Source organism: Electrophorus electricus, unplaced genomic scaffold (genome assembly GCF_041902795.1).
Source record: "Electrophorus electricus isolate QZ-2024a unplaced genomic scaffold, ASM4190279v1 Scaffold132, whole genome shotgun sequence".
NCBI lineage: Eukaryota > Metazoa > Chordata > Actinopteri > Gymnotiformes > Gymnotidae > Electrophorus > Electrophorus electricus.
In genome coordinates this window covers 20,001-47,519 of record NW_027658414.1, presented here as the reverse complement: position 1 = coordinate 47,519, position 27,519 = coordinate 20,001, and the positions used below count along the sequence as shown (strand labels likewise).

Here is a 27,519-nt window from a genome sequence, read left to right as displayed (position 1 = left end):
TGCAAGGCGTCTGATCTTGCCACCCAGTCTGGAAAGCGTGCAGACAAAATTTGCTCTGCATAAAAAGAATTATGATCTTCATTGTTTTTTAGTCCACATGGCCGGCCTTGGATTGATGTCTTCTTTTATCTTGCTGTTCATCCTATGTTAAGCATTTGGGAAAGCATCCTATGTGAAGCATTTTTTGGAGAGCACTGCAAAACCAAGGCACTATGAAGATTCCCTGGAACTGTGCATATCTCATTCATTGGCTAGTATATAGTATTGTACTTTCATCGAAGTGTTTAAAAAAATGTAATTTATCATTATTCAGTCTGTACTGATAGGGCTTAGTGTGCACTTTGTGTCTTTGCCTGGAGGTTGGTGAAGTATACTTTGAGCCAGTGGCTCTGAGCTATAGTTGATCACTAGCACCCCTCTCTGGGCAAAATCTATGCTGGACAAATTTAGTTGAAAAGATTTCAAACTAATAAAATAAAGCCCATTATAACTTCACATTAACACATAGACTATCAACAGTAATAATCATGCAATGTAATAATCCTGAAATACACACAATGTGAATTCCTCTACAATATACTGCACTTCTGAAAATATAAACGCTCATCTCTTTCTTATGGCATAATGGAGGGACTCTAACATACAGTTTTTCAATTTTACAATGTTCAGTACATGTTTGAACACATATTTAGCTGTGGAATTGGAAATGTTTTTATTCTTATGGAACTGTAGCATAAAAAGCTGTTTTAAGAATAATGACAAGAGCTTTCCAAAATTTGTTCATACCCTAGATGCTTTGTAAATGTGAAATGAAATCAATTTTGTATGTACTCATTATCATGATCACCAGGTTGACAGGGTTAATAAAATGGAAAACATTCATTGCTCAATGAAACAAAAGTTATGAAGTGTATGGTTATTTCTGCATGTTAATAATTTAAAAGTCATTGAGCAGCACACATACAGTTGCAGAGCATTAAAATCAAGTGCAATCATACTGAATTGCAACCCCTAACAACAATTCACCTCCAAAGTAACAACCCGGGATCATGGTTAACAAACTTACAAATTGATCTAATGCTGCAGTACAACTTATATACTATTATCAAAATTACATTTCTTTGATAAAATATACAGAGCTAAATATTTCATGGACCTGGACCAAAAAGAAGTAGTGACATGAGACATAATGAAATTATGTGCTTGTCATGCCGGAACCAGTACCCAGCCAGCCCTCACATACCACATCCACCGATCACAACACACATTCACTTTCCCGGCCCCAAACACCAGTTTATTGAATGTCCCTCATTTTGGCCATGAAACCTCATATTGTCAGGGACATATTGAATGTCCCTCACCTGTTCCTCATTTACTGCCTATTTAGTTCCCACAGGTGCCTGAGTTCTGTACTTTGCACTGATGGTCCCTTTATTATTTTAAATCACTGCTACAGTATATAGTTATTTACTTTTATAACATAATAAAAATGTTTATATTTTAGAGTGCTAAATTTGATATACATTATTAGCTAATCACATTAGAACAATCTCATATACCTCAGAGTTATGATAGTTGTTACAAAGAGCTGTTCCAGCTGGGGTCCTGTGATTGACATTATTTAATTTACATTAATTTTGACTGTAATAAATTAAACTCATGTTTTGAATGTTTAATATCGCACTTAAGATACATTATGTGCTATAAATGTCTGTATAATACATGGATAGTAGCAACAGCAAAGTTCGTGACTGGCTGCGATCTTATTTTTTTGAACAGCCGCTGGGAATGTTCCCAAATCTTTTCTCTTTCCTCGTTTTTTTCGTTGTGTATTTAACTAAAGCAAACGAGGGCATTAAAAAATAGAGATAATCTGTTTCACAGGTGTTACGTGACATCACAGAGCAAGTAACGTAGTGGCTTTGTAGAGTGCAGCTAACTGTTACACATAACCACTGAAACCGCATACGACAACAGTTACCATAGCAAATCTGGAAATATTTTAAATGGAAATATTGAGATGAGGATAAAATGAGGAATGAAGTGGAGGAATGAAGACAGACTATCCGGACCTTGACATTGTTAGCGGACCGCTATGTGTGTAATAGCCGCGCATAGGAAATTCGCTATAGCATTGGACATGTTTTGGAGAGAGGCGGATATGTTAGGCTGAGCGTTGTCATTTTACTTGCAGTCTTTGGTGTCTCTTCTGATTCAGAATGATGGAGGTATGTTTGTTTTATGTTAAATTCCATAATCAAATTAATTTGAATTGATGCAGATATCGGTGTGAAGCCTGTACAAAAACTTCTCACTTAGCGTTAGGCAGTTAGTTAGGTAACCTAGCGTTATATAGCTAGCACGTTTCGTGCATGTCATGTAAGTTACGGCCAGAAAAACTTACTTGGCTAGTTAACCTAGACAGCTAGATAAGTAGTTATCTAGAAAACAACGTAGATGGAATTTGACTTTTACTTAAGCAGTCATCATAATAACATACCATTTTAATATTAACTTGTCAGAAACTTGTGGAGTGAGTTAAAGTGGTGAACAGCATGACCTTGATTTATTGTGGCTACACATTGTAACGAGAAAGGTTTTTATGTTTGTCAATAAATAATTTAGTTAGCTAGCTAACCTAACGCTAGCCAGCTAGCGAGTTTAGTTTATATTTAGGTAATAGAGCTAGCTTAGCTAAGGCTAGCTAGAATAACCCACTATTCAAGTAGAAGAGCTAAACTAGCTAAACAGTAAGATAACTAGATGGCTCATTTATTTACATTTGTCCGCGTGAAGAGTCGATCACCATCGGAGTGGTAGCTACTAAAGTATGAGGGTTATAGACAATATTTCAGTGCATTGTTTTTTGTCGATCTTTGTTCTGTAAAAGACAAAAGGCTGTCGGAGTTCTTCATAGTATACAACAGAATTGTGTTCATAAACTAATATGCCTGTGTGACGAACCGAGAGGCGCTCTTTTATCTTAACCTGCAGGTTGTTTGGCAAGGACTGATTATGTAGTTTAGTGATTATGATGTTATGTAGTAACGAACAGTAGCAATACCCTGACCCACCTTTTCTGCTTTTTTACTTCAGGGTGCGGTTAGATATGGTATTAGAAATGTTGCCACCCAATTAAATAATATTCTCATAATCAGCAGGTAGGTATTTTGTGCCAGAAAAAGCTTTTCTCTTTTTTTTCCAGATCTCTGTAAAGGTTTGGCCTCTGTTGGTGCTGTTTGTTGCATGTTTAAAGATAGTCACTTGCTACAAAAATGGGAAAGTAGTAGAAGCTTGTGAGGACATGATTCCACTTCACAGCCATCATTCCAGCTCTGAACCTTCACCATACAACATCAGTGTGGATAAGGTTAAATTCAGCCCTGGCGGCCAGATTAAAGGTATTCGGATCTTGATCCTGAATTATAGGTCTTATTTATTTAGGCTTAGTCGCAACTCCATTCGACGCCCCCATGTTGCAATAATGTTTTGTCGGCCTGGATTATATGATTCATTTTTTGTAATCCATACTATTGTAGCTGTTTTGTTCAGAGTAGAAATATAAAGAGTTGTGTGCAGAAAACAAAAATTCAGATTTCCATTTAAGATGTTTTTCATGTGTCCCTTCCAAAAACACTGAGAACAAACACTGCTCATTTTGATCACAAGGCTGAAAACCTTGATGATGATGAGCAAAAGTGGAATGAGTAATGCAAAGTTCTGCTCTTCTTGGATGAAAGAGAATGGTTTAATGTTTTTGTGGTCTTAACATAATATTTATATTCATGTGTTGTGACACTTAAAGTACCAGCAAGTTTAGCTTTACTCTTTGGGAGAAGTCATTTAAAACAAGGCAGATTTATTCCCCCATCACTCACAAGGAATTAGCTAGGTCGGATGTTTTAATTGTGACTCCAGAATTATTTACACTATCTGTGTTTTTTTTTGTTTTTTTTTTTTTAATCACTAAAAATGTATTATTTAGTTTCTACATTTAAGGCCTGTTATTCAGTAACTACTATGAATTATGCAGTAGCCACATTGAATTTAATATGAAATCTGTGTAGCTACACGAGTGAGAAATGAGTCTGAATCCACTGAAGGGTTAACAGAGTCTGAAGGGTTTAAACTGTCCTCCTGCATTTTCTTCTAACAAGATTTGATAATAAGTTTGCCTTTGTTGTTAATGCTTCTCCAGCACATGGATTGTGTTTGTATGATTTTAAACTGTGTGAAATATACCAGTCCTATCACAGTAAATCAAGCTGCCATTATATTTGTTAAATAAAAAATATCAATTATTAATTGTATTTTTTTATGTCTGTCTGCCTGTTTTTAAAGCCTCCTCTCTTTTGTTTTTGTAGTGACATTATCCACCGGTAGTTCTGACTCCAAGCTCTACTTCAGTGGCTTCCTCATTCAAGCCCGAGACTTTGGGCATCCTTCTGCTGGAGCTGTTGGCTCCTTTGCTCTCCTTGAACCTGCTGTGTCACAGCTTCTGCAGTGTAACAATATAGAGGTCAGCAACTCCAGAGTCTTATTTACCTATTGGCTTTTTTTGTTGGTGTGTGTTTTTTTTTTTGTTTTTTTGTTTTTTTTCAATCAAAATAGTGGTTTGTGTAACCCAGTTCCATAATGCACCTCCTGTCATTTTCAAAGGGCTCTGCAGTGAGTCACACCAGTTCAACCCATAAGACTGAAGTTCAGGTCCTCTGGACTGCACCGCAAAACTCTCCTTCTAAAATCCGGTTTCAGTGAGTGTCTGTGCACATTGCTTCTCTGATTGATTGTAACTTCTCACTCAGGAATTCATATTTTTGTGCTCTGTGTGTGTTTCAGGGTGACCGTGGTTCAGAAATACAATTTGTACTGGGCCAGGATCCTAGGTCCAGTAGTGTCTCTGAATGACACATCTCCTCTCCCACCACAGTCTACTGCTGGAGCTAAGACAACCACAGCCGCAACCTCTCTCTCCCGCCCTGTAGGTCTGGCAAGAGCTTTAGATTTATGTTGTCTAAAATCTAATTTTACATGAAACAATGATTTTTGATACCATTTGACAATCTCTGAGAGGTTTGTACACCCATGGGCCTCCTCAAAAGCCTGAAATTGTTTTTAGGACTGCGTTGCAACAACTGTAACAAAGCCTTAATTGGAAAAGTATCTGTTTCAGAACTGAAAATCCTACTATTTAAGATGCTTGAGCCAATGTATTAACTTCCCAGAAGTGCGTATTGTGTGTAAAACCTACAGCATAATTCTCCGCTTGACATGTGTTTAATACTCTGAAATTTTGTCTCTTATAGCTCTATCCAGAGCAGCTCAGTTTGAGCCTCACAGTATGACTGTGAAAAGCAAGGTCTAGTAAAAGTATATGGAACTATGGAGTTACTATTTGTTGTAATTGATATGCTTCTCTCTTCATAGTATTATACATTAATTTTTAAAAATGTATTATAGTATTGTAGCATTCATTTTAATATTGCTGGAAACATATTAGACTTCAAGTAGTTGAGGAATAATTTATACAGTCATAATTAAATCCTATTATTAAGTGTGTGTGTGTGTGTGTGTGTGTGTGTGTGTGTGTGGTTTTTCTCTTCCATAGTTCAGCTCAGAAGGCTGTGGATTTAAGAAGTCATGTCTGAGAGACCCAGTTGGCTGTGACCCACACAGCAGTCCTCACTGTTACTTCCTGTCCTTCTGGACTGAAGACCAGAGTGTGGTGTTTGAACTCAGTGGGTTAGCTTCAGGTTATGTCTCCTTTGCCTTATCAACAGATAAATGGATGGTAATGTGATTCATTGTTTACCCTAACATCTTTCAGCAATGTTATTTGTTATCATCTCTTCATGTGGTCTGGTATGATGAAAGACAATCATGTTTTTATTTGTAGGGGCATGATGATGTCTACTTGTGTATTAATTACACCGACCATGTGGACATCAGTGCTGCTTATGTTGTGGAAAGAACACATCCAGTAACTTCTTCTGAGGTATACACCTGCATCAGATGTGGGCAGATGTTTTCTCGTACTGATTCATAATTTCATATCTTAATGTGACAGCTGATCCAGAGTAGTCAGAATTGCAAACGAATACACATGCACCTCATTTGTGACACAACTTGAAGTTGTCTGATGTTGTAATGTCATTTCCAAATGAACCTTTAAAAGTACTTATATTTCAGTAATATTTCTGATCTGCTGCCATCTCTCCTCTCTGATCTTTGTAGAATGTTTTAAGAGACATGGCATGGAGGCTGTCTGATGGAGTCATCCAGTGCAGCTTCCGCAGAAACATACGCATCCCAGGCCGCAGCCAAAATCGATTTGACTTGGATCAGACATACTACCTATTCATGGCTCATGGTCGTGTAGACAATGGTGAATCACAGTTTTCTGTGTATTTATTTTCCTCAGCCAGTCTCTAAGTGTACTGCTGACATTTAGATGAGTTCAGTAATCTCCTTTCACCTATTAACTGTAGGGCGAACCCACAGACATGACCGGCAGCCCCTCATTTCAGAAAGTCAGGTAGTTATTACCGGGCCTCCAGAGGATCTGGGAGGCTCTCGCTCTCCCTTGCTCATCAAATTTCACGGTGAGTTTAAACTGTGATGTAGGAGCCTGTGGAATATGGCTCCTTATTCAAGCCATAAATAGTGATAACCAATTAAAATGGGTAACAGCTCTCTCTGTATGCAGGTGTGTTCATGCTCATTGCCTGGATGACGACGGTCAGCACAGGAGTAATTATGGCCAGATACTTCAAACCTGATTGGCCTGAAACCACTGTGTGTGGACACAGGGTCTGGTTTCAGGTATGAGTGTTGAGCTGAAGGTTTGATTGTTTGTGGGGGTTTCCTCATAAGTTGTCACTAATGTCTGTTTTGTTCACAGTTTCACCGAGCTCTAATGATCCTCACCGTCCTTCTGACATGCACTGGCTTCATATTACCCTTTATATACAGAAGAGGCTGGAGCAAGGTACTCACACTCACTTAGTATGTCTGTGTGACTCATGCTCATTATTTAGCAGTGTGTCATGTTCTCTCTGTCAGCCCCCGCCACCAAATGTATGTCCGTATGACTGTCCCTCAGCATGTGGAAATGTCATCTTGCATGCAGTCTTTCCATGCAGAATAAAAGGGAAGAAATTGAGAGAGCAGGAACATACATGTCAGGCCATTTGTTATAATTACACCTAAAGGAATCTGGCACACTTTCCATATTGCTGAGGACTGAGCACAATGGTATTCTGGTCCACACTGACAATTTTTTAGTAGGAGAGCAGAAAATCAGGGCATAATGGTGATTCAAGAGTCATTAAAGTAATGTCTGTGGTTACAGATCACCACCAGAGGTCATCTTTTCACCACTGTATTGATAAAGATGTAGACTGCCTGTCACTTCTACAGCCACGCCACAGGACAAAATTTCTGAGTATTCATGGCGTTGGATATGTGCCATTCATTAAACGCTGTCTTTCTGGCCACTGTGCTGTTTTCTTGCTCCTCTGTTTATAGACTGAGGTGTGGGAATGAAAAGGTTATTAGTAGTCATGTCCTCTGAGATAATTGCTTGTGTATGCTTTCCTAAGCGTGCAGGATCACATCCTTACCTGGGTTGTACTGTCATGCTTCTGGCTGTTATCCAACCCATCGTGGCCCTGTTTAGACCTGCAGCAGACTCCTCCAGGTAAAACCACACTATATTTTTGTGCTTTGTTTGGTGGGCCCCAATAATTTGTTTAGAGTGAACTTTTTGAAGATAAATACCAATAATTTCAAATATCTGAATTTATATATGAATAGATTTTATTCATATAGCACGTCTTGCTAATTTTCTAAGTCTTCTTCTATTTGTAGGAGATACATTTTCAACTGGGTCCATTTGGGCACAGGCACTGTAGCTCAGGTGATTGCTGGTATGTGAGAAAATAATGATCATTCTTTATAGCCACTATACCAAAAGAGTCAGTTGCTGTAAAATCTCTGTCTGTGTGCAATTGTCTCTAACCAAGTGCTCAGTAGTTTTAGTGGTCAACTACAGGGACATAAATGGCTAAATGATACAATACAGGTGTTAATTGAAGATATAAAATGAAGAAAACTTTTGATGCAGTTGTCAGATAAAGTATTTCCCACTGGACTTTACCATGTAACCTGCTAGTTATCTGTAAAGGCCCTGGCTTGTACATTCCTTCCCAAGTGAAACGTGGGCAGTTCTGTAACTTGCACTTACAGCCATGGATGGAGTATGGCATTGCTGAGTTACACACATTATTAAAGGAGTAAAACTTTAAAGCAATATTTTAATAAACCAGATTAATTAGTGCTTTTCTACTGTAAACATAATGATGCACTTGTAAGAAGTTTATATTTGCATTTGACCTGTCTTGTTTAGTAATTGTTCTCAAATTGTGTTGTGTTGTATTCTATATTCTATACTGTATTGTAGCTCTCTTTCTAGATTTTAGCACTAGCGCTCAATTCTAGCAGTGTCTCAGTTAAGGGTTCTAACCTATTTCTGCTCGATAAGGATACTTGAATTAAACAACAAAACAAATCGCTCAGGATAAGGGCGTCTGCTAATGCCATAAATGTAGAACAATAGATTGCAGTGTAAACGAGGAAGCTGTAGCTGCTTCTTAATAATGTCATGGATGTGTTTACTTAATTATATGTTGTCCACAAGTAAGTAAAATTGTCAACCAAATATAAAGCAACTGTGAATATATAGCATGAAGAACATTAATTCTTAAACTTTGGTTAACACAAAGGCAGCATAATGCAATCAAAATCCAAAAACAGTAATGGGGGGCCAAGGTAATAAGAAAAAATGGAAATAACCCTGCTTTACCTCTTGCTTTAGTTGTGGCCATCTTCTTGGGCATTCACCAGCAGGCCCTGCTGCTCCCTGCTCCCTGGACCACTGGCCTCCTGGCTGGACATGTGGTCTGGTTTGTGCTGGCAGACATAGTTCTGGAAGTACACAGGAGAGGGCTTTTCCCCACAGGTCAGTACATTTAACAAATCCATTTGCAATAAATAGCTCTCTCTGTTACATGGCTTTTAGTGCTCTTCCTACTCTCAGAGGACCTTATCTGTCCAGGTAAAGCAATAATTTGTGCCGTGGCAGTGATTAAAGTTACTTTGCTAGTGGGAAGAAAATCAATTGTACAGTCAGATTGCATTAGACTGTAAAAGGCTTTTAGGGTACCTTTTTAACAATTGGTGTGTGAATCTGAATAGTAATAATTTTAAATGTCATTCTGGAGCTTGTCAGAACAACACATTACAATAAACAACGGAAGCAAAAAATGATCCCATACAATCCCTGTGAAATGTCTTAGATGAATAAAGTACATGTACTAAACATGCACTGTTTTTTTTTTTTTTCCTATGGTCCAACTGTATTGTTATTCACTTTGTATATATTTTGTTAATCTTGTTTTAGGGCAATTTTTCAAAACCTTTCAAATCTTCACTGAAAACATACAAACTGAAGACAAAGAAGCGATTCTGTTTGTTCCCTGTGATAATGAGAGCTACATTAAGGTAGGGCAATACAAATACCACTTAGTCCGTTTTCTTCTGTTGTTTTCCCTCCAAATGAACTAACCTAATATACATTTATTTCCTGTTGCAGGGGACTTGTTTTAAAAAGCTTGTTTTAGTAATCTACCTGTGTGGAAACTTTGTATGTCTGACTCTTCTCTTGGGCACCATCAGCAGGATATGACGTACATAGACACAAACTCTGTGTGTCTTACGCCAGCTGTTGCACTGAATCTGTCCCATCAGATGCTGAAGACTTTACATTTTAGTTACCACAGAGTCTTTCCTTGGGCAGCTAAAGTCAGAGTGTTCCAAGGAGGACAGTGTGTCAACATTTGAGTTTAGATTCAAGATACCAAAGATAATTTTAGGTGAAAGTATAGAATGCAAATTTTTACATTTTAAATCAATTTTATAGTAATTGAATCAATATTTTTTTTTAAGTTTGAATACTTATACTTGAATAATTAGCTTCCACTAATACGTGTATGTATGTGTGTGTGTGTGTGTGTGTGTGTGTGTGTGAATATGGACGAAAGTATTGGAACAAAATATAAAATATGGACAAAAGAAACCTCTTAATATTTTTAATTCATGTGTTTCATTCAGTTCCATGAGTAAAATCAAGCACCTAGCCATGCTCTGCTTCTACAAACATTTGTGAAAGAATGGGTCGTTCTAAAGAGCTCACTGAATTTGAGCATGATACTTTAACAGGATGTCACCATTGCACAAGTCAGTTCATAAAATTCGGTCCCTCCTAGATATTCCATGGTCAAGTGAGAGTGGTATTATTGAAAAGTGGAAGTGTTTATGAACTACAGCAACTCAGCCACTAAGTGGCAGACCACACACAGCAGAGTCGCTAAGTGCTGAGGTGCATAATGTCTAAAAGTCGCCAACAGTCCAGAGTTCCAAAACAATTTTGACATTAACATCAGCTCAAAAACTGTTTGCTGGTGGCTTCATGGTATGGGTTTTCATGGCCGAGCAGCTGCGTACCAGCCTTACGTTACCATGCACAATGCCAGGCATCGGATTGAGTGGTGCAAAGCATGCTACCTCTGGACTCTATAGCAGTGAGCATGTGTTCTTTGGAGTGATGACTCCTGTTTCTCTGCCTGGCAGGCTGATGGATGAGCCTGGGTTTGACAAATGCCAGGAGAATGCAACCTGCATGATGAGGTACCCACTGTTTGTAAAAGCAGTGGGCAGTGGTAGCTCAGTGGTTAATGTACTTGACTTATAATCAGAAGGTTACCAGTTCAAGCCCCACTGCCAAAAGCTGCCACTGTTGGGGTCCTGAGAAAGGCCCTTAACCCTCAATTGCTCTTTGAATAAAAAGCATCAGCTAAATGCCCTAACTAAAGTCTGGTGGAGGAGGGATAATGCTATAGGGTTACTTTTCAGGGGTTGGCCTGGGCCACTTCAGGATACCAAGACATTTTGGACAATTGTATGCTTTCAACTTTGTGGAACCAGTTTGGGGAAGACTCTTTTCCAGCATAACTGCCCCAGTGCCCAAAGCAAATTCTGTAAAGCCATGGTTGGGTAGGTTTGGTGCAGAAGAATTTGACACGCACAGAGCTCTGACCTCAACCCTATCGAACACCTGTAGGTGTCACAATACTTTTGTCCATATAGTATATATGTATGTGTGTTCACTTCTTAAAAAGGGGTGGAGGACTGGTGACTGCATGGGGCAATAATAACACTCTTTAATCGTGAGACACATTGAAGCTGAGCAATTGTGCTATTTATTTTGATTTTATGCTGTCTCATATTTTTATTTAATTATAGATGCTATGTAACTCCAAATGTGTCAAATTTATTTTTAATTTTGTGGAAATGAAATACTTTTATTCCTTTTTTGCTTAGATTTTGGGTCGAGTCTAAATTTGAGTTTGCTGTATGTTCAATAATTAAATGTCATGGAGAGCAGTTCTGTATGAAACAATATGACCAATGTGTCTAGCCCATTTGTTGATAACACTTCAGACTGTATGAAGAGTGAAATGGACTATCAAAACTTTAGTGCACTGTCTGCCTTTTTGTTTTTAATTAAATCAAACTTTATATCAAGAAAAATCAGGTGAATACATGTGATTACAAATGATCTATTTGAAAATGCAGATTAAATCTTAACTTGTTTCCTACTTACTGAGTTACTGATGAATAATTTCTTGCTTAGCTTTTTACTTTTGTCATGCATTCTGTTGTGTTAATACCAAATGACTCGTTAAAGCTGCCGTGCTCTGCTAGGAAGTGAAATGTAACACTTGGACAGACAAGTTATTTTGAAGAAGAAAATACAGAAAAGATCTTGCTAAACTGGGTTCTGGCCAGAGGACTACAGCTTTTAGTGTTTATCAGCTAGGCTAAAGCTCATACAGTCCATTTGTGCTTTAATAATATATAGAATAATCTCAGAATTAATATGATCTTTCATATTGATATTTATTGTTGCAATAGTTATTTCAACACTTGTAGCTAAATTAGAACAAGGTCAAGTGTTTCTTTTCAATAGAAAGCAATGCAACCTTATACTTGAGAATGGCTTATGTAGATACAAGCAAGCAGTACTCTTGGTTTTATAACCAAATGTGGATTCACGTAAGCATACAAACATCTTTATAGACAACAAATTGCAAAGCGGTGTAATTATAGTGTTTTTCCATTTACACAGTAAAGCATTTGAAGTCACTTAAATATTCACTGTTAAATAAGTTATCCCTATTTTTGGGAGTATTGATATTTTGAGTATCTAAATATCCAAATATGATTTGTTTAAAAGAAAAAAAGAAACCAATACACGTAATCGAATATATCAAGTTAGTTATTTGAGTACAGTGAATTCTAGCAAAAATGGGCAAAGTTGACCTTATCTCATTTTTTGCTAATGTTTCAGATATTCTAATTGCAGTCTTATACAAACTTGTCTAGCAAGAAAAGAATATTTGAAACCTTAGTACATCTTCCTTTCCTTGTACTGAGACTTACATAAAAGTGTGTTTTAACAACTTCTTGACATTTATATGGAGAAACGAGCATAGACCGAACATCCAACCTTTAACTAACATTTTTGGACATCTTGGCATTTGCTCAAATCTTCTGCCTCTACAAAACATGAATAAAGAGCCAGTAAAAGCACACAAGCAGCAATGGCATGTGCTTATGGAGCTGCATGAAATCTGAAGTCTGTAATACTGCTTAGAAAACTTAACGATTCCCTTGTGAAGTCCTGGGAATCCACAGCCCTACACAGTTATCTTTGCTTATCCAAATTTTTAAAATGCTTGACAAGTAGCTGATACATTAGAGCAGGTTTCTTTGAAGCAGAGAAAACTGTATAGGGCACTGTGAACCAGGGCTGGAGCTGAGAACCCCTATTTTACATAACTCGAAGGATTCTGTCACTGGCCAGTCTGTTGCTCTCTAGTCATTATTTGCAAACTCCCCTGCCTCCCAGCGTAGAGCCATGGCACTTTTGCGACGACCTCCAGAATAGGACTCAGGAAACTAGGGAGGGAAATAGGCAAGATGTGTTTAGATGGTTTCAGTAACATTCAAGATATCCTTTGAAGCATCAATGCAAAAAGAATGCTGAATGTCATAAAATTTCTATGTGTAGTCTGAGTATCCAATGATTGCATCTTTTTGAGCTGCCACTCATACACTGTATAAACAGAAATCCTAAAAGCCTGTAGACAACTAAAGAGGGGGACTAGACAATCCAGAGTGCAGGGCCAGTTATGTTCTGCTGCATTCTGGACACCACTGGCTGTGGTATTGAAAGGATTCAAACTTTTGATTGATAAAATGAACCTTAACTGCAACTCTCAGGAACCTGTCTATACTTGATTTAAAAATGTGATCATTCCACATAAGACTTACTACTCAGCTCGAGTTACAAATCATGCATATACAAATAGAAACTTGGTAGTGGATATACTGTGCACACCATGATGATTCAGGAATACATGTTTAAAATTGATTTGGAAATAGAATTGTGGTTGAATTTGTCTTTGCAATCACACTTTATTGCAATGACATATTATGTTACCATATTCACTGGAACTTACTCTGTGATCACAAGATAGGGTTGACCGATCCATCTTGTAAGTCTTCATAGGAGATGAAGGAGATGATTTACACTTTATCGGAATATTCTCTGTAATTCAGTAAACAGGTAACAGCTTTATATAGACTTTATATTATATAAATTTAGATATATTAGCTTTATATTATCTAAATTAAAAAAATAATCAAAATAAATTGTATGGTTGTTATCATGACAATTAAATACACAAACTTTTTTTTAAATTTTTTTAGATTTTTTCATGAAAGTAGGATTTTTAAAATATTTTCCTTGTCATATGGAAGCATACCTTGATTGTCATATGAACCATCGAGAAGACTGGGTGAAGCAAGGAACTTTTCTTTGGTGTAAACATTGGCTCTTTGTCTCTTCAGTTCTTCCTCTCGCTGTTTTACCATCTTAATCTCTTCATCAACCAGAGATAGAGTGCTCCTAGATCGTAGTTTGAAAAATGGGTTGTTGAGGAAGGATTTCTCTTGGGTCTCCACACAAGAAGAATTCAGGTTAAATTCGGATGCACTTCGAATTATTAGGTTTGATGTCTCCAGTATGATTACATTGGGGCTTTCCTCTGATCGCCAGTCAGCAGATTTAGATGTCACCAGTTTTCCACTGTGGCGTGGGCTTTGATGACAAGAATCAGGCTCGAGGATAATGACGTTGTTGGCCGCCATTTCATGTTTCTGTGATCCTCTTGTTGGTGAAGAGGTAACAATGAAAGATGGCATCTTGTTACTAGATGATAACTTGCAGTTGTCTTCCTCATGCTCAAACATCTTTCTCTTCTGATCAACTTCCTGACATAAACTTCCAGGGTTCAAAATGACTGCTCTTCCTTTTCCATGCACACAATCACTTGAGTAAGATTTGGACATTCCCTTAGTCCTTGGACTTTCTTCTCTCTCCATTGCAGAGCGGATGTCAGTTGGGGTCTCTGGGTCATCATAAGGTGACCTATAGCTAGAGTCACCTAGGCCTGAGTCCTCTGAGCAAGGGCTGAACTGGTTGTGTGGGCACTCTCTTCCAAGTGCCAGATTCTCAAGATCAGGATCCCTCTTGGGTCTGTCAATGTTTCGCACTGGTGTGTACATAAAGTTGTGACTCCCGTGGCAGGTCCCAGTCTTGGTTATAGGTTGGCGTGACAGGTTTTTTGTTTGCTCCTCCATCTGCAGCCACTGATTGCGAGCAACTCTAAAATTGACATGCTCTGTACTGACGTTTTCACTCTTCATCTCCTGGATCACACAGTAATCTTTTGGCACCTTCTTGTTTGGATCTGACGTGACACAAATAGATGAACTGTCCTTGTTGTTTATTGAACTCTTACCAGGCTCCTCCTCATCCTCAGATATCTTGGACAAGCCATGGAACAATGATGATGGGTTATAAGAGATCTCCTGTGTGGGCTGCGCATATGTTAAATTGCTCTCAGGTTGCTCCAACACATCGTCTTCTACAGGGATGTCCTGCTCCACATTATCTTCCAACACAGATTGGTTTTTAACATTCTTTACCTCAGGCTTTTGAATGAAGAGTTCTTGTGCACTGAGCTCAAGACTGTCAAGGTAGGAGTCATCATCCTCCTTATTGATAGAGGATGAAAATATAGTCCTCCATTTCTCATCTGTTTCACTATCAGAGGATGCAGCAGCAATTTCTACCATGATACACTCCTCCAGGTCTTCAGGATCATGAACAGACTCTGTTGAGATGTCTGACATAACTTCCTCTCGAATATATGATTCCACCATGGATTCATTTGTTTCATTATTGCTTAAGTCTTCTAAGATGGCCTCATGGGATTCTGTCTTCAGTGCTTCTAGTGTTTCTTCATCTTCAGTACCCTCTATTACAGGCACATTTTTTGTCAGTTCTTCTTTCACTGAATCCTGTCTTTTTTGTATTGTTTCATTTTCATACACACTCTCAGCACTAGATGGCGTATCCGAGGCTGAGGAAGTTATAGACTCATTGCGATTAAGCTCATCACGAGGGTCCTCCAAGACCAGAGCTTCTTTTTGGCAGGGCATGTCTTCAGGTTCATTAGCATTCTCCTCTGTGGAAGTCAGGTCTGTTAAAATGTCAACCACTACTTTCGTACTGAGGGATTCTAGGTCATTGTCATTGCAAGCCTGTTCATCTTCACCTTCAGCTTCAGCTTGGATTATGTCTTTGTTCTCAGGTAACTCAGTCTCCTGGACATCCATTTCACAGTCAAGTATGTTTGCTCTGCTGGATTGCTCACCCGTCTCCATGGTTACAGTCTTGGATAGGAACTTCAACTCTGTTTCTGTCTGATTCAGGGAGGGAAAGTAACCTTCATTCAGTTCTGTGCCATTCACTTCTGGAAATCCAGTTGCAGTTCCCTACAAATGAAAAGAAAAAAAAAATATAAATGTCAACATCATTATGAAAAAAATCCTTAACAGTAAATGTCAGTTCAGTATGCATCTGACCAATAACATAGATATGACACATTAAACCCTCATAACAATTATCACCATAAGTCATTGTGGTTACTTAGATTTCAGAAGACAGACAAGCATAAGCACAGAGATATGTCTATACTTCACACTGTTTAAAGTGTGAAGTATAATTGGTCATACTACTGATTGTCATGGAACAAACACAAAGGTCAAGGTCAGCTCATTTATATTATATAACTATCTAATTCTACAGCACTTATCTTGCATAATATGGATTTTTAACAGTAGTATTTGTTTTTTGCAAGTTAAATAAGAAACAAAATATGTTAGTTGAATTATGCCTTTTGTTTAGCACACAAATACCTTACCTTTACCTGCTCCCACAGTGACATCATGTCTGGACACTGCGAAAGCTTTTTTTTGGATCAATGTGCAGATCACCTGTTCACATTAAATTCAGTAGCTCTTCTGTTTCTGTGTTAAAATCATTCAATTATTCCAAGAACAATTTGAAAGCTTTGTATAATATTGAACAGGAAAGTGAAAAGTTGTTTGTTTACTATGATGATGTGTTTTTTTTGTTTTTTTGTTTTTTTTTGACAAAGCAGGCTGTGCTAAGGTAGAGAAAGCTGATCCCTCACTGAATTAAATGGATCCATTATGTAAGACTGCAGAATTGGTTTTCCCGCCCACGTGGGATATGACCTGTGGCTGATTAGGCCTGGCCTCCATTAAGCTCAGGAGAGGGAGTGACTGAAGCAGAGGCCTATGGGGCAATGTACCCATCTCCCCCCAACAGCACAGCAACACAGAACTAAGGGAAGCAGCTTATGCCCCTGCACCTCTCAACACTTTTGCCGAGTTGTGCTCAGATTGACACTGAGTGGGCCAGAATTACAAATTTTATGGTGAGTTATTAATTGCTGTTTCTGTTCCTGGGCTGTGATAAGTGATGGCAATGCAATGTAATTACAGACTAAACCAAGATCAAATTCATGTGTGCCAAGTATCAAAGTAATATTCATTCTAAATCCCAATGCTCTTTCACACAAGGGAGTTAACCAGCTGGTGGTTACAGATCGCAGACCGACTGCTAACTTCACCCTAATCCCCAGGGCTGTTGGGGAGCTTCAGAGAGGTGTTAGTGCTGCACCACTACAGACCAGGAAGCCTTTTTTGACTTTATACAATATGTAAACACTAAAGGAAAAAAGAAAATAAAAGCTTAGAACATTATTAGATACACTGTTTATTGTTTGTTTAATTAACTGTAATCTTCAGTCATAAAGAATACCCCCCCCCCCAAAAAAAACCAAAACAATTTATTATAACAGGTGAACATACCAAATTGGCCTTCACTGCAAGTTCTGTAAATTTCACTCTAATCAAGTCAGACAAAAGGCATGAAGCATGATGAAAACAACAGACTGGAAAGTGTTGAGTGCCATGGCAACAGCCCAGTAGGTATAGCAGCTCAGCTGGTGAGCAAACATTCATTCTTGCAGCCTCCTAGTCTCAGCATTTGTGTCATAATAATCGATAAGAAATAAATAATTCAGTGACATCAGATTAGCATTGAAGACAGACAGGGGAAAACAGATATCATAGCAGCCTCAAGCTTCAGCCTGAACAACCGGAAAGAATGCATTTTTGTTCTCTTCCTACGCAAGTTATTCTCTCCTCAGCAAAATCTGCATGCTCCCTGATGTATAATGTGTATGATTTTGGAGGAATACACATGAACTTGTGCAATAGTGGTAGACAATTTAATATATCTGGGATTACATGATCCTTATTGGCAGATACGGCATTGCTATCAGGTCACTGTCAATAATGTATTCCGTCAGGCAACGCTACCATTTCAAAAATCCATGAAGAGGTATTACCCAGCAAATCACTGATTATGCAACACTTGTGCACTTTTGGTCTGTCATCAATAGACAACAGTCAGAAAGGTTGCATGTCATGATGAGTATGTGTGGATGCATGGCCCATCGCATGGGTGGTTATTTAGGTTCCAGCCTTGTTTGGAGAATAAAACCTGTGAGTTTCTAGGCAAAATTGTTACAGCAGGCCTATTTCAGTCATCTTCAGGCATATTCACCTCATTGCCAATCACACTGAGCCTTCAAACTAATCCCTTGTCACTTACTAACACTGAGTACTCAGACGGCTGAAGGTAAGCTGCTTTTAAATTTCGAGGCCATTTTCTTTATGAAGGCACAATAACCTTTGAATCATGAGAAGAATGGAAGTGAGAGGAGGTTTGGCATTGCGTGGGCTGGCCATTCATACCTCCAGGCAGCCAAGTTTCTCAAAAGCTCTAAACCTTAAGAGCTTGATTAGCCTCCTCTGTGACAAAAGTCACCACACAGCAGGGGCACACGCAGGTTTCTCAAAGCCGCAACGAGGCAAACAGCTTCTGCTAATGATCACAGTAAATATCCCTAAAACGAGTTCAACATTTAAGCGGTGTGAACTGTATACTGTTTATAAATCCGTGGCCAAACTTTTTTGACCATCTTTATAAATCATGCTTGGAAAATTAAGTACCGTGTCCTACCTATGTGTAATTTAAGATAGGACAGCCTCAGCTGTTACAAAGGTGGCCAAAATCCTGTGGACCGAGTGTGAAACGTTTCCCATTCCTATTGATGTTCGAGAGTTGACACTCAATTGCTCCACAGTCAGTCAATTTAATGAGGGAGCAGAGTGGACTGGGAGCTCTTCAACAGTAATCACTACCAATGAGTGCCCATCCACTCTGGCTTCGCTTCCCCCAGACGCCTCTGCATTGATATGTTGATGGCTGTGATATGCAGGTTGGCTTTTGTCAGCATATTAAATATGCTATTTGTCATTTTCGTATATGCTTGACACAACCAACAAAAATGTTAATAATGTTTAGTTAAGGCATTTTTTTTCTACAATGTGTAAATTCACAATATTTATGCTAAAGCAGGGTGGTTGTGCTGTGGGACGCAGGGGAATCACTAATGGTAACTGAAATGCTCTGAAATCAAAACCTGCTAATGTCAAAATCTCACAACTCACATAATGTCAAAAAACATCATCTTAGTTGGACTTCTTCTTAAATTATGATTCAGGTTTATGATGTTATGCTTGTAATAGTAAGTAAAAATTAATTACTTATTTGGTAATTCAATTATTTATTTACATTGTTGCTTCCAAGTAATATATATATATAAAATAAAAATATAAAAACTTACAGTAAACACTTGTTCACTGTAAGATTTTACTTCTCAAGATAACACCACAGCAAAAGAAAGAAAGAACATCACATGCAAAGCAATATAAGCAATGATTTACCCAAACACAGCCATAACGAAACTTTCCTCCAAAATCACCCATCACCAACAATGCTGTTGACATTGTGGTTGACAGTCAGCATCTACTTATTGCTTTGTGGTTTCTTACCACACAATATCTGTTAGATATCTTACAACAGTGGATGCATGTTATTACCAACAGCACTGCAAAGCTCAACACCAAGCCTATAAAACACACAGGTCACTTGATCAGCTACCTATAGTGGTAAAGTAAAATAAATCACTGAGAAGTTCTCTACGAGTGTGGCTATCGCAATCCTACCTTGTGCTGTGGCAGCAGCGAAGTGGAAAGTACCAGGCTGGTGCTCTTCCCTGTAGCCACAGAGACGGCAGCTCTCACTGAATGTGCAAGGAGCAGCCAATAGCGGAGCAGTCTGCCTCTAGTGCTCTGCTACACAATCACACATATACGTTCACTGAGTTGCTCTCACAGGATGTCTCCAAAAACTGTCAACCCTGACTGCGGTTATGTAGTTCCGACTGACATCAGCAATCAAAAAAAATAAAAAATCAGATATGTGGTTTCAAGAGATCTAACAGATCTACAGCACCAGAAGAGATGTCAGCACAACAAATTGGTACTGCTGCCTGAAAATTCTCTACAGTTTGTAAATAGAAAGGCTGGGGAGAATATTCTTCTTTGAAAATGTATAGATATAGCTTTTAATGCGGAAAGCAACCGCCAGTGAGACAGATGCAGACACAGGTTAGTTTTTGTCCTTCTTAAATAAAACTGCAGATCTGGAATACTGGGTTATGTATTTATTAAAAGACAGTACCTAACGTTTGTTTAAACATTTTTGATAAATATTAAATGTAATTAAGAGTGCTTTAGAATGATTCATTTTCAAGTTTTTAAAGTTACATGTTTTATGATGTTACATGTTTTTTACATGAACACTATCAGATCCTTAAACTGATGAGATTAAGAAATTACACCAGTAATTTGATTAATTGCTAATCACTGATATTTTAGGTCATTTTAGTCTTATTCACCTCAGGTACAGTGATTAGTTATTGTTAGTCATTGTGAGGACAGGTACCTTAGCCTAATGTAACCTGAGCTATAGCAAACATTGTAAATTAAATAATGCCACAGCAAAATTTACAGACACCCTCAATCATGCAGTACATTCACATGAAAGAACTAAACAGTTGCTTCTGCTGCAATGATGGCCATAAGATGATAGATCTCCTGACACATCAGAATTCCAAGCAGGAGGCTTTTTGTTTATTTGATTGTATTGCTTGAGAACTATAGAGTGAAATAATCATCTATTTTGATTCATTTTATTCATAAATTAGCCATCCAAAAGTTTGATTTTATATATATATATATATAGTTTTGTGGCACCACAACATCACTATAACCATCTACCATTTTCTGTCTCTTTTCTTTTATTTCTGCATCCTGATAGCAGTTCTCTTAATAACAGTGTAGAGGGGAGCCATTCCCTAGGTCCATTGCGTCTCATCTCATCTTCATCAAATATGCCAGCCCGGTGTCTTGCTCTGCGGAAGCTGCACAAGTTTTCCTAGCTGAGGTGTTTTCATTCCTATGACTGTGGAGACAAGGAACAGCATTTCAGTACAGCCAAGCTATTAATGTTCAAAACCATCACTTGCCTGTGGTAGTGTTTCAGTGGTGCTTTCCTCAAGGTACACACTCAAAAAGGGGGTTGATAAAAAAAAAAAAGAAGAAGTGTGCCATCTCATACATTTATTATTTTTTTGCTTACATAATGCAATTCTAAAATTATGTAACTGCCTCTCAAGCAGATGTTATGAAATGTCTCTCGAACATCCACTGTGTCTTGAAAACGACCAAGGACAAACTGTTCAGTTATGGCTGATGGACAGCAAAGGGCACTGTAGTTCTGTTCGCCTTGTTTTTGAGCACAGGAAACTTCTGTTCAGTTCCACTGGCATTCTGGATTTCTGTGGCAGAACAATAACTAAGCACTTTAACTCTGAAATATAAATAGGCATAACGGATTAAGCAACAAAGTATAATAATTTTGGAATTTATTTAGAAGTATTCCTTTTCTTTTTTAGCACACAGTTTTTCAGAGGAAATATGTTATTTGTTTAGTAAAATATTTTGGTTTAGTAAAATTATAGGCAGGTAAACATCAAGGCAAACATGGTTAATTTTTCACAACAAGTATTTATTAGTAAAATAAGAACTCATAACTAATTCTTATATTAACAAAAAGAATAAATATACAGTATTTACACAAAATAACATGCAAACATACAGAGATTATTGTTATAGAAAAGTGAAAGTGAAATATTGTATTTCTATTCTGTGATAGCCACTAGCATGGTTAGGACATTTGAGGTGCTCTGACATGCGCAACACACCAATTCATGGGTTGCAGATATGCTAATTTTGTCCACTGAGTGGGGCTACAGCTCCTATCAGGACTCATTACTCTTTTGAATAACATTAGAGCCAGTAGACTTGACCTACAAAAAATGTACATCCACTGTCTCTCTTTATAGTCACAATATAATACTGTGGGTTTTTCACAAGGCTATCACAATATAATACTGTGGCTTTAGGTTAGACTCAACTTTGATCTAAAGCCATATGTCTAAATTGGAAATCTGGCTGGGATGTTGGTGATTCTATTTTGGTAGTTCCTGTTAAGGTTTTTGAATTACATGAAGCTTTTATCTGATCATAGAATCCAAAAGACCTTCCTGAGCCAGGTAAGTGAAATAGCACCAACACACAAGTAAATGATCAGTGTTTTTTGCTGGGATAAACCTGGTTTATATTCAAACAGCAACATGTGGTGAGTAAAATTATGCATATTTTTATTTTGGTATGCAAGTACAATAAACTTCTGTATGTGAATGCATATGAAATTAAAGAAGGTTTGAAGAGAAGAGAGGTCAGAATGCAATTAAATGCCATGCTGCCTTTTCGTTCTTCTGATAATACCTGAGTCATTAAAGTCGTCACCTCTATACCTCATTAGGGATCCTCCTGAATTGTGGCTTTTGATAAAACTGCACCTAACCTCAGAGCGATGAATATTATCATTCCTGGGCTGGAAGATCTTGCTATGATAGCCTTGTGGATGGTACGAAAGAAGTGCTTCTTCATCATTCTCTTCTTCGTTATTGCCAATTATCACTAGTTCAGCCTTGATTGCCTCATCTTCCTCATCTGACTCAGCATTCTGATATCCCATAAAAATCATAGTAACAGGCTCATGAGACTCCAGCTCAGATGGGATGGAGTCCACTATGAAAGCAGACTCATTGTTGGGGTGAAGAGGAGAGTATCTCTCAAGCCCCAGCTCTGACTCAGTCTTTGGTGTGAACCTTTGCTGCTTCTCAGTCTCCTGGATAAGCTCTTGTTTGTTTGAGTACACAGAGACATTGGTCAGATTTGCTTTCTGCCCATTTATAGCACTTTGATAAGCAGATTGACCAGTGTGAAGATACTGCTTGGTTTTGTGTTGTGGAAAGTGAGAAGACAACAGCTTGGCATCTGCTTGGCCATGATCCTCTTCTTCCCTGAAGCTGTCAAGGTGTAATGGGCTGGGGGTTTTGCTCTGTGATGGTAAACCACTGGGAGCTAGGCTAACCAGCCCACGCTCCTCTTTTCTCGGGGTGGAGAGTCTGCTATAGTGGGAGAACACAGGCTCGTGGCACTCCAAATTGGTCAGGCTGTTCTTTTGTGTCGCTTTCCTTAGAAGCTCTTCCACGTCCAGAGGACTCAATTCATCCACCCCATCATCACACCCGTCTCCAGCCAACTGTACAGCATAGACAGACTTTCTTCCATCGTCATAGACTTTAATGCCTTTCCGCTGGAAGTCCTGTGAAGTGATTGTGGCTGAGGAGAGGACCTGGCTCTCGCCTGTACGCAGATCTTTTTCCACACTGATCTCCATAGCATACATGGCTGAAAACATAAACAAATCCAAATAAGCGTAAATCAAATGATCTCAGTGACTGGTTTGCTCTTATTTATAGTATTTCTTTAGATATTTGGAGATTTTGATAAATTCTCTAAAGCTATTGTAAAACCAGTTACATTTGTATTGAATTTGAATTCTGCACATTGTAAAACCAGTCATACCCTTTTTCTCTGGTTTACCAGCAGGCTCCTGCACTGGATTGTTGAGCCTTTTCATGAGGGTGGGAGTAAAAGACGCATCTGATATTGCAGAGTAGATGCGTTGAACTGACTCTGTAAAAGATTTTGTATGAATCAGACTATAAATATAGCACAGTGTATTGTGAAATAGCAGCATGTTATATATGGGCAAAATTCCTAAAACAATAAAATAATTTTTACCTGGTTGGGCATCGCCGTTTACTTCCTGTGTAGAAATACAGTGGGTCGATATGAAAACGCAAAATGATGTGAAGATATAAAACAAAATGTTTTGCCCGATCCACACTTTATCCAACTTACTCTTCTGTCAAACAAAAGGTTGCATCATGATGTTGACACCAAACTGGAACACTCCCATATTAACCTTGTGTGACTTGCCTGGCTTATGAAACCAACTCACCAGAATCTTGTGCAACTGCTGTAAACTAACCAGAGAGCTGCTGTAAGATGTGAGGGGAGCCCAGACATGGTGAAATAATGAACTAAGCGTTACCTTTATAATGTCTGCAGTAGTCTTCTCCACCTCCTTTAGCCGCTTCAAAATTACCTCCTCGTTCACTGAAATATTCGTCTCCTTTGTCTCAAGGTCCTTGATCTCATCTTCCATCCTGCATAGAGACAGGAAAATATAGATTCTACTCTACAAAATACACAAAAAAACTAAAGAATTAGATTTCCGCACATCCTGGAAATACTGCGCTGCAGCTTTTCCAACACCCACTCAAACCTTGTGTCACAAAGGATTTGTATGAAAGTGCAATGTATTGTAAAAATCACAGAAACAAATACAAAAATCTAAATCCGATTTAAATGTAATAATTTTTTTTTTAAATCATGAAAATGTTTTAATTTGCAATTGTATTAATAGAGATTTTGTTATCCACCCTAGTGCATTATTATTATTATTATTACAAATGTGTTTCTAGCTTTTCAACTGTTTACCCAGTTCTTCTTCCAATGTTATTGGGAATGACCAGTTCATAACTACTATTTATCTCTACTGTATTCTGTGCTAGTAAGCATTCTAACAGGGTGAATGCTATTTCCGTGATACTGTAGTCAGTACAACATGCAACATCCTAGAATGCACTTCAATGAGAGTGCTAACTATATGATACATAAGAGACATGCTTTCATGGACCCCCAGAATTGCTGGAAATTAAGCTTGTGTTCCAGCCGGCAGGGAGTAATCTCCTCATATGATAGCACCCAGGTGTGTTCTGGCAGCCTTGTGATATTTATGTTGTTCTCCAGGTTTATGTGTAAATTAAAGTTAGGATTTAGGATTTTTTTTTCCACAGCTTGATGTAAATAAACACAGAGTAAGCCAAGTGCACTGTCTGTAAGTATCAGACTCACACTAAAATATGACAAATTCTCAGTAAATTGAAGGCTTTGCCAATGGTTTACTTAAGATGGTTTACCATTTCCTAAGAAAAAGCTTTCTACCAAGTTGATCACAGAGGGTTTAGCAGTGCTGTGGAACCAGAAAGATTGTTTGCCATGTTTTGATTGGGGGCATGACTTTGAACCTGAATGTCTGGAACATTTTCAGGAGTTGATGAGCTGTATCCTCTGTGAAAGGTAAGATTTATTTTAGATTGCTTCATGATTTTTATCCACACTCCTTAAAGCGCAGCAGACAGAGCTTAGTTCACTGAGCTATGTTCACTAGGCAAGCATCCTTTCACTTCACCTCACATCCATTTGAGCAGAAGTAAGCAATCATGTGGTCTGGCTCTGATATGGCAAGTGGAACTCTGAAGTGCCTAGATCTTCTGATATAGTCCATTACCTGGCACTCCTGACCAGGTAAAGTAGCACAGGTTTCTAATGTGGTGAACTCTCAAATCTCCCCACACTTTGTACAGTTTACAGTTTACTTTATTAATTTGCTCTTTATTCTGTAATAGACATCAGTTAATTGTATGCTAGTATATATCTGGTTGTCCAGACAGAGGTAAACACAGTTTATATAAGACTGCAGGCTGTCTGGGTAACCACTGTTTGACATTCAGTGCTCATCACAAGGGTTAAATGAGAGTAATCCTACCAATAGTTCTTCTCTCATGGCCCATAAAGCAAGTGATGTGTTTTTTGATTACGTGCTGTGATGCCCACACAGCTAAAATGGCTGAAGCAGTAGAGGCAACAAACCCCAAACACATGCATACAGCTGGTCCTGCTTCGGATACCTGTCAACATGGCTCTGCAGGAGCTCGGCCTGTTGCTGCTCCTCCCGAGCCTGGACTCTCATAGCTTCTTCTTCCTGTTCGCTCTGGCCGCTCATGCCATCCATCAGCCATTGTTCCCGCAGGGCTTTTTTCTGATTGGACACCAGAGGGAGGTTGTTAGCTCTTAATAGTCCCTACGCAGCTCACAACTCAAACCTAATGTCAGAAAAACCTCAGATATGTACCTTTAAATACTGAAGTTTTAATTTTAGTTCCTCGAGTTCTCGCCTTTTCTTTGTTATTTCCTCCTGTATTCTTCTTTTTTCCTGTTTCAATACATTGACAATGGCATATTCACAAAGACACATTAGGGTTTGAATCCTATCACGTCATATCACGTTTCTTTTCTCTCACTTAATAGCCGTGTAAAGGGAATAACAGTAGTGGAACAAAGTTGTATCAGCGCACAAATATGTTACGTGAACCCCTGACTTTTATATGTAACTTACATCTTCATATACAAGCATGTAGTTAGATGTGAACATAGTTTCAGGAAAATGGAATAAAGTGTGTTCAGTGAACGTTCAAAATAATCTGTTCTAGAAGTCCACTTTCATTCCTCCTGCTGTGTCCTGTCTGTCAGTAAAGGCACACTAATAAGCAGTGAGTCACATACTGGGAAATATACCTGTCACTTCCATGTAAGCAGCAAATGCACAAAAAGGCTACAGATGAATTGGTTTACATATAAAAGTGAAGCTTGCCCTAAAATGCCAACAGCAGTAAATGTGCTAAAACCAGATCCAAACTACCACCAGCCAAAGGCACAAACAATATGATGCAAGACTTCTCTATGAGGATTTCAGTGCCCTCCTAGGAAAGATGTGAATTTCTTATAAAACTGTAACCAGCTTACAAACCCATGAGGTAAACCTATGGTAGAGGGAAAAACACTGCAGTGACAACCTACTGATAGAGAGATGGCTGCTTCTGAAGGAACTGTACATTTGGCATACACTATCCATAATGATATCCCCACTGTAAGCTCCAGTAACATACTCACAGTGATGGCCTGCAGCCTCTCGCGCAGCAGATCGGCCTCTTCCATAGTGATTCTGCAAAAAAGAGATGAAAAAGAAGAGGGATCCACAGCAGGAGAAGGAATGGAGAAGAGACCGGCAGAAAGCATGAGGGAAGGAGCCCAACACAGACCGCAGGTGGGTGGATGGAGGGGGGTGCACACTCCATTACCGGGAAGAGCTGGAGGATAGATGGGGTTAGCAAGAGAGTGGGTGGCAAGGACGTGGGCTTACTGTGAGGCATTTTTTTTTGGGGGGGGGGGGGGGGGGTGTAAATGGGAGGTGGTGACGGTTTGTGTGTGGGTGGACACAAATGATCAGGAGTTTATAGCAGTGTGCTGTGTTCTATGTGCTATAAGAGACATAGCTGGAATGCTTCTCTGACACATGTCAGATTTATCCAGGCAGGTGGGATCTGGGCCTGGAAAACGTAGACCTCAGCCTGGGAAAGGACATGGTCGGTCTTATTTTAATAGGCACCAATAAATAATGGATGAAGAGGCAGCAGATACCAGTTTAAAAAACAGAACAGTGCAAAGCAATGCCATTTGTAAACCCCTGATGACAATGGTAAAGTCAATATTATCAGACAAATCATTTTCCATCAGCAAATTGCACTATATGTCAGATTGGGTTCATCAATACATGAAAATAGCGACTAGAGTCAAAACCTTTGTTTGGAATGTGCAATA

General features: G+C 38.6%; 2 protein-coding genes across 5 annotated transcripts in view; one reads left to right on the top strand and one right to left on the bottom strand.

Moving 5' to 3' along the window:
- Positions 1–1,989: 1,989 nt before the first annotated feature.
- On the top strand, positions 1,990–23,293 carry LOC113580464 (ferric-chelate reductase 1b). Of its 2 annotated transcripts, none has more exons than XM_081708784.1 (16): positions 1,990–2,228; positions 3,206–3,401; positions 4,365–4,519; positions 4,660–4,754; positions 4,840–4,981; positions 5,609–5,791; positions 5,897–5,995; positions 6,235–6,385; positions 6,489–6,602; positions 6,707–6,822; positions 6,902–6,988; positions 7,602–7,699; positions 7,870–7,928; positions 8,876–9,019; positions 9,461–9,561; positions 23,147–23,293. In XM_081708784.1, exons 1-16 carry the CDS (start codon positions 2,220–2,222, stop codon positions 23,276–23,278), a joined length of 1,881 nt encoding a protein of 626 aa, XP_081564910.1. In that variant the 5' UTR covers positions 1,990–2,219; the 3' UTR covers positions 23,279–23,293. The 2 variants fall into 2 exon arrangements, with proteins under 2 accessions (XP_081564910.1, XP_026870827.2); XM_027015026.3 differs by lacking the exon at positions 23,147–23,293 and adding an exon at positions 9,653–11,717 and having other exon boundaries at positions 1,994–2,228.
- Positions 12,000–27,519, bottom strand: part of LOC145654556 (uncharacterized) — a 23,004-nt gene continuing 7,484 nt past the window's right edge. The window contains exons 2-8 of one of the 3 annotated variants that reach the window (XM_081708780.1): positions 26,812–26,863; positions 25,994–26,074; positions 25,770–25,900; positions 24,068–24,182; positions 13,950–16,026; positions 13,644–13,732; positions 12,000–13,080 (exon numbers count right to left, since the gene is read on the bottom strand). In XM_081708780.1, the coding sequence (XP_081564906.1) occupies positions 12,997–13,080; positions 13,644–13,732; positions 13,950–16,026; positions 24,068–24,182; positions 25,770–25,900; positions 25,994–26,074; positions 26,812–26,856 (2,622 nt within the window). In that variant the 5' untranslated portion in view covers positions 26,857–26,863 and the 3' untranslated portion in view covers positions 12,000–12,996. Of the gene's footprint in view, positions 13,081–13,643; positions 13,733–13,949; positions 16,027–16,454; positions 17,149–19,698; positions 20,924–24,067; positions 24,183–25,769; positions 25,901–25,993; positions 26,075–26,811; positions 26,864–27,519 lie in introns of those variants that run through there. The other 2 variants (XM_081708783.1, XM_081708781.1) reach the window with 2 other exon arrangements.